The sequence below is a fragment of the Camelina sativa genome, chromosome 18 (genome assembly GCF_000633955.1).
Source record: "Camelina sativa cultivar DH55 chromosome 18, Cs, whole genome shotgun sequence".
Classification (NCBI taxonomy): Eukaryota; Viridiplantae; Streptophyta; class Magnoliopsida; order Brassicales; family Brassicaceae; genus Camelina; species Camelina sativa.
In genome coordinates, this window is record NC_025702.1 from 9,141,365 (window position 1) to 9,149,131 (window position 7,767).

Genomic DNA, 7,767 nt, shown 5'->3' on the forward strand with positions numbered 1-7,767 from the left:
GGGGGGGGGGGGGGGGGGGGGTCGACGAATTTAAATTTTACCAAGATTCTTTAAAGATCATTTCTAGATATTTTAATTATTTTTATAGGATCACGCTAACAAATATCTTGGTGCTTGAAAATAAGATTGAATAAGTAAAACATTTATAATTATCTACATAGTATATACCACCTAAAACTTTTGTTTTTTTAATAAAAAATTTCACTTAATTCTATCTTAATCCCGTTATAAGAAAATCCCTGGAGTAGAGGGAGAAGGTAGAATATTACTATATTTTTAAAAATTATACATTCTACGTATTGCTACATACTAAACATCTATAGTAAGTTTTTCGGACCAAAAGTTACGAGGATATCTTGTTTTGCCCCCGAAGACTTCCGTGCATAGATTACTAATGTATATGTCGACAGATTTTACCGCTAAAAGGATTATTACGTACCAATAATTAAGTAACAATGACCTATTTTATGCAGGCTATGCATAGTACATGTACAATATAATTTCACAAAATTTCTTAGTTTATGCAAACTATGCATAGTACATGTACAACTCTATGCGTTCAAATTTTTGTGGTATAAAAAAAACAAAACAAAAATCTAGAATATTGGTTTTACAAAAAAACTGCAGCCGTACAGAGTAATTAAAGATCAATTTTATTTTACAAAACAAATTAATCAATCAACAAAACAGAGTAAATAAATCCTAGGAAAAAAAACTTATAACCGAATCATAAACACCGCGACATAAAACGTTATAAAAGACAAAACCGTGATAAACCCATTTCGTCTGCCACCACTAGCCATAGGAAGCACATTAGGAAGCAAACATTCCTCGCCGTTAAATATCACTTTCGCCGGAAACCCATCACGTTCCGCCACATTAATCCCCGGGGTGAGTTTCTTGGTGAATTGTATAACCGATTGCTGTTTACCCGGAACCCTAATATTCTTCTTCTTTGGATCTTTTTCATCAGCCTCGGCCACAAGATAATCTAGACCCGGCAGACCTTCCATGAAAATGGTGTTGTTGACACCTCCATCCACGCTTAAGTGACTCGCGTTGAACGAGTAGGCTTTCTCGAACCCTAGAAGCGCCGGTTTTTTCATCTGAACCGCGAGGAACCAGTTGGGGAAATCGATTTCTCCCCAGTTAAAAATCGTGATCCTCACTGTCCAACCACCTCTATAATCCGAGGCCATGTGCCAGTTAATCGATACGCCGCAATTGTCCCCACACGGCATCGGGTTAGGGACGGTTTTGTGCTTGAGTGCGTTCCAAGCAAGGGTTAGAGCTGTTCTGTTTTCGAAAGGTAAGAGAAGAGCATCTGGAGGGATGAGAAGAGACGGAGTTTCGGCGTTGCAGGTGCGTCGCGTTTCGGAAACACAACCACAAGCGCAAGTGTTACATGGGATGATCGAGTCGTTGAAGAAAGCAGAGAAGGAGACGCAACATTTTGGTATCTCGGTTTTGACTTGCGTGATGTTGCATACGATCTGCCAACTAGCGAAAGATGATTTATTGGTGGGCATACCGCTCGGATCCGGATAGAAAGTGGGGCTTACCCGAACGGGCGGCCCGCACGAGTAATCCGGGTTTAACGTCCCTTTGATCCTCCAGTTCTGCGGAGGAAAAAGCGCGGATCGGTTGAAATCGGGAGGCATTTTGGAAACTTGCATCGTGAAGACGGATACTGATTTTGAAGGGTCCATGGTAGGTGGCAAGATTGTACCGTTTCTGCAGCAAAAAGGGATCTTGCCTAAAATAGGGTCGTCTTTTTTGGTCGGAGGCAAGTCTATGATGACCGGTCGTCTCTCACAGGTGAGAACGTCAGCGAAATCGAGACCAGTGTAGATTAGGGACTGAGGACCGAAGATGCATTTCGTGGCGTCCACGACCGTGGGATATGCGCCTTGCATTTTCTGTATGAACTCGTCTCGCATCCAGTCGAAACTTAGCTCCCAATGGTCGAGCCGTCCTAGTGGGTTGTGGTTTTCCATGGTTACTTCGGTTAGGTAGTTCTGGTCGTAGGATCGGATCACGTCGTACATTATGGTCAAGTCTCCTGGCTGTCGTGGGAGGAATTTGGTGGTGATTGTTGTGTTGACTTTAATGCTCGCGTCTCTCTTGCAGCACGTCGTTAGCTCTCTTTTGCCTAATGGACATATTTAATTGTTTGAGTAAGAAAAATGCTATTTGAGCTTCAAACTGTATTTCATTAATTATCATACGAAAATTTGATTGCATTGTAAGAACTGCCCCAGTATTTTATAAATCAGTAGTCTTTGATGACTTTACGATCTTTTGATTTATGAGATTTTGATTTTCAAATCCCTTATAAATAAGTTTAAGAAGTTAACTTTTTTTTTTCTTTTGAAGTATTTATAGTGCGGCTTATTATGCAAAAATTATTTCTATAAAAGGATTTTATTGGTAAGAAAATTTATAAATATATAAAAAATAAATAAACTAAAATACACCTATATAGTGGTTTAATGGTAGTGGGATTTGTTGATTTGTAAATTCAAACAAAATGATATATTATTGATTTTAAAACTTTATTCAAAACCTTACTCACTTATATTAGGAACAATTTGAAAATACTCGTTAAAGTAATATATATAAATCAGTTAAAATGTATAAAACAAGAAAAACTCCTAAATGAGGTAAAAAAACAAATCCTAAATCAATATTTCTAACAATTTTGATCATTAATAAAACATAAAGATAAAAAGGGAAATGATGGGAGTAATTACTTTGAAGAGTAGGCTCAGGACAGAGCCAACCATCATTAACAAGCGATATGTTGGTCGGCAAAGGAATCGCCGGAGGAGCCACCATGAACTGAGTCCCGACAAGCTCGATCTCAGCCGTCATCTGTTTCAAGTCTCCGGCCGTTTGAATGGCCGTTTTGAGGTCGGAGACAGGATAGCCACCGAAGATGGTGCCGTTTCCTACCAAAGCAGGAAGCTCAGTTCCATTGACGATCAGCGCATCGCTGGCGGAGATAAGTATTTCGTTGTGTTGGAATCCAACGAACACCCTCCATTCTTTGAGCTCTTCACGGCCGTTGTTTAGAACCGTGAGGAGTGACTCGAACCGATAAGGCTGGTCGCTCGAGTCGTTTGGAGGGATCTTGCGACCGAGTATGAATTCGTAAGAGAGAAAGATCCCGTTGCAAAGATCTGATGGCGAAATTGGCGCAGGTGCCGGAGCCATTATTTCTGGAGGAAGCTGAGACAGAGACGGTGGAGTAATGGTTAATAAGAGTAACACTCCGAATAAAATCGGAAGGAGTAGTCCCATTGTGCCTTTCTCCGAAGAAATTTAGAAACTAAACAAGAACCCAAATGGTTTTTTTTTTTTGTTTTTTTGTTCTTTGAAACAAATAGTGTAACGCGAGTCTATAATCATAAGAGGTTATGGTAAAACGTTGTAGGATACTAGGATGCACGTCGAGAGGTTTTGAGTTTATGACTCGTGCCACGCACGTTGGTAGGTTGATTATGAAGTAGAGAATATAAAAATTGAGTCGTGGACGCAAATTATTTATTTTTTCACAACATCGGCATGACACGATCATTCCAACAATATGCCAACATATTTCTAAAAGATTTCATGGATCGTCCAGCTCAATACCCGCAATATCTGTACATATATATTTGAATTCTATGTCGTCGTCCTGCTCGATGTTTTGGACTTCAATTCTACAGATCTGATCTAGCCCCAATATATACAGCTACAAGGTAAGCCTGGTTCTATTTTTTCTTCTTTTTTTTTTTTCAAGATTCATCAAAGATATATTAACGGTTCTTTTCTTTTATTAAAAATCCAAATTAATTAAAATTCCAAAGTAAATAAATTAAATTTTTACATACATCTCTTTTTAAACCCAAAAAACAAAAAAATTAGTACATTGGGGTGGAACGTACTCACGTAGTTAGAACTTTGGTGCAGTTGACCTGTATACTATGTGAAAATGATGGTCGAATTATATGGATAGTAAGACTTCAGATATGTGTTGAAGATTACGTGAAAATTTTAACAACAAAAAAAGATAACGTGAAAGCTGCATTTAGTTCAGGTAGACTTAATTGGACTTATGGGTATTATTGATAGATTGTTCATATTTACTTATTTTTTTTTTCAATATATTTTTCTTCTTCATTTTACGTAGTTGCTTATTCGAGACTTGAGAGTGGAAGCTGATATATACCCACTTTCAAACAATGGCAACTGTTAAAACATGAGAGCGAAAGTCAATTGTTTTGGATGTTCAGTGAGTGTAGGGTGAACAATTGGACCACCAAGGATCAAACAAATTTAGGTTCTTAGTAATATGTGGCAATGGACACACTCCTTTGCCCTTATGTTGTATATCGTTTTTCTGTCATACAAACATGATCATGGTCATGGAAACATATGGGACGTCCTCCAAACGGAAATACTATCTGAGATCAAGTCTTAAAGGAAGAATGCCACTGGTCGAAGAGTTATAAAATTTACCATAGAAAATGTTATGGTTTGGTTATGATGATGGAACTCTCCGGGAAGCTACCAGAGGAGTTGTCCTCCGATTTAGGGTATATATTTAGAAAGAGAATGATGAGAAACGTACAAGCTTTCCAACATATCGTTTAGATATCTCTTTTAATTCACCAGACAATATCAATTTTAGGTGGAGCTTACCTCGACTACTCAAAAAATAAAAAAGTTGAGCTTACCGGACATATAAAAATGTGTCATTGGTGTCGGGAACTCCCTAATATAGGACAACCCTCTCATACTTCAAATAAGAAATAACCACCTCCTCTGACGTAAGTCTGGAGACCGGTCGGGTGTTTGGGTCGGGATGCTTAGTCGTAGGCCCTAGGAAACCGACTATGGTTCTCTAAATTTTCGTTATAATATATATTTTCCTAACCGTTTTTTATTAACACTTGTATATATATTTTTAAATCAATTATTAGTGGCCAAATATTATTTCTTCTTTGAGCCTTCGGATTATTAGAGCACTCCCATCAATCATCCCAATAGGATATCTTTTATTTTTTTAATAATTTGTGAATGAAAAATAATGTTTTATTTTCAGAGACCTGTGTTTCTGCACATAGTGTTTTAGATAATGAGAGACACCTAACGTGTCAAAATTTTATTGGTTTAGTTTGGGTTTTTTTTTTTCACTTCTTTCATTTGCCTCTCTCTGGCCAAATATTAGGGTCACATGCTTCCGTTTAGGCTTGAGCATTGTGGGCATCATCAGGTATATATATATATATGCTTGATTAAGGGCATCTCTAAGGCCATCATTAATGGGAGAACACCAAAAGTGTTCTAAGCCCAAAAAAATTATAAAAATAATGAATAGTGGCTTAGAACATTTTTTTTAGTTCTTTATGTATAACTGATTTAAGCCCAGTTCTTATTTGACGTGGCTTCATGTGATTGGACAAGATTTTTTGGAAAAAAAGAAAATATTTCATTTATATAAGTATGCAATTTAAATGTTAATTTATAAGTTTTTATAATTGTAATATGTTTAAGAATATTATATTAATTTATAAGTATATAATTGCTTTTATATAAGTATGCAATTTAAATGTTAATTTATAAGTTTTTATAATTGTAATATGTTTAAGAATATTATATTAATTTATAAGTATACAATTGCTTTTATATAAGTAAGCAATTTAAATGTTATTTTATAAGTTTTTATAATTTGTAAAATGTTTATGAATATTATTTCACTATATCTTTATTCTAAGAACACCATAATTAGTTCTCCCATTTTTTTTACCTATGATCTTAACAACTGATCTAACATTATTTTCACTATATATTTAATCTAAGAACACAAAAAAAAGTTCTCCCATTAGTGATGCCCTAAAGGGATAACTTTTTTTTTTGTGTTCTTAGATTAAATATATTAGGAAAATAATCTAAGATCAGTTGTTAAGAACTTTTGCTAAAAAGTTAGTTATAGAAAGAACATGTTTAAGATCATAAGATTTATTAATATAATATCCTAAACATATTATAATTATAAAATCTAATAAATTTGGTATATAATATTACAATAAAACTTATTACAACTATATAATATTTTTAAACATATTTTTAAACTTATAAACTTTTAAATTATAAAAATTATAAAAGAACATTTAAATTTCAAACTTATAAAATTTTTAATAAAATTCAAAATACAATACCAAATTTTGATGAAACAACAAAACATTGTAAATATATTTTTTTTTTAAACCAAACAAACATATTACTTAATTAATTAAAACACACAAACATTAAATTTAATTAATACATAGTTTAAGATCCAAATTTATTCCATATATTCTCAATCAAATTCTCCTTTAATTTTTGATGTGCTTGTCTATCACGAATCATTGTATGGCCATCACCTAAACCCTCAAGATGTGAAGGCCAATTTACTGAAAACGTAAGATCCGGAGTATTTTCGGTTCCATCTTCTTGTTGGAATTCTTGTTCGTCATAGAGTGTGTATGAATCTCGTTCATCTTCGACAATCATATTATGGAGTATGAGACATGCTCTCATAATATATGCAATTTTTCCCTTTGACCATAAAAGAGATGGATTTTTAATCATAGCGAATCTAGATTGCAGGACTCCAAATGCACGCTCAACATCTTTTCGTGCACCTTCTTGACGTTCTGCAAACAATCGATGTTTGGGGTGTTGTGGTTGTGGGATGGATTTAACAAATGTTGCCCATTCGGGGTAAATACCATCCGTCAGATAGTAAGCCAAATTATACTCATTTCCGTTGACATAGTACGTAACTTCGGGAGCTCGACCGTAAATAATGTCATTAAATACTGGTGATTGATCAAGAACATTTAAATCGTTACAAGTACCTGGAGCTCCAAAAAATGCGTGCCATATCCAGAGATCTTGTGAAGCTACCGCCTCCAAAACAATTGTTGGCTTACCCGTGCCTCGTGAATACATTCCTTTCCAAGCGGTTGGGCAATTTTTCCACTTCCAGTGCATACAGTCGATGCTTCCAACCATCCCGGGAAAACCCCGCTGTTCTCCAAAAAAGAGTAGCCTTTCAAGATCCTCTGGTGTGGGTCGGCGTAGGTATTCAGTGCCAAACAAGTCAACTATTCCGACGATGAAATGTTAAAAACATTTACGAGCAGTACATTCAGCAAGACGTATATATTCGTCTACCGAGTCCGACGCAGCCCCATATGCTAATAGTCGAATTACTGCAGTACATTGTTGTAGCGGTGATAGACCATTCCGGAAGGTTGCATCTCTTTTTGGCTTAAAATATGGAACTTCTTCACTCAGAAGATTCACAATACGCAAGAACAACGGTTTGTTCATCCGAAACCGTCGGCGGAATTGGTGAGCATTGTAAGTCGGATTATCAGAAAAATAATCGTTCCACAATCGTTCATGCCCTTCTTCGCGTTTTCTATCGATATACGTACGTGGTTTCCTTTCGACCGGAATTTCCTCTTCAACAGCTTGAAATTGATTACTAAATTGCTCTTGAAAGAATTGGTTTAAACTATCATTATTGGAATCATAATGGTAGTGAAAATTGTTAGAAGAAGATGCCATAAAAGGGTTGAGCAAGAAAATGTTTTTGGTGAGAGAAATAAAATGGCTTAATTTTCTTGAAAGAGAGAAAGTGAACAAAAGAGAGAAGAGAAAATGTATGTTTGAGTTGGTATGATTTGATCTTGTTCTCTTCTCATATATATAGTACTTTCGGACAAGAGT

At 35.6% G+C, this 7,767-nt stretch overlaps 1 protein-coding gene across 1 annotated transcript; it reads right to left on the minus strand.

Annotated features, from left to right (window-relative positions):
* LOC104760910 (COBRA-like protein 9) lies at positions 553-3,446 on the minus strand. Its single transcript, XM_010483903.2, has 2 exons — positions 2,754-3,446; positions 553-2,152 (listed from the first exon to the last, which is right to left on the minus strand). The coding sequence occupies exons 1-2, from the start codon at positions 3,301-3,303 to the stop codon at positions 717-719; spliced, it is 1,986 nt and encodes a 661-aa protein (XP_010482205.1). The 5' UTR covers positions 3,304-3,446; the 3' UTR covers positions 553-716.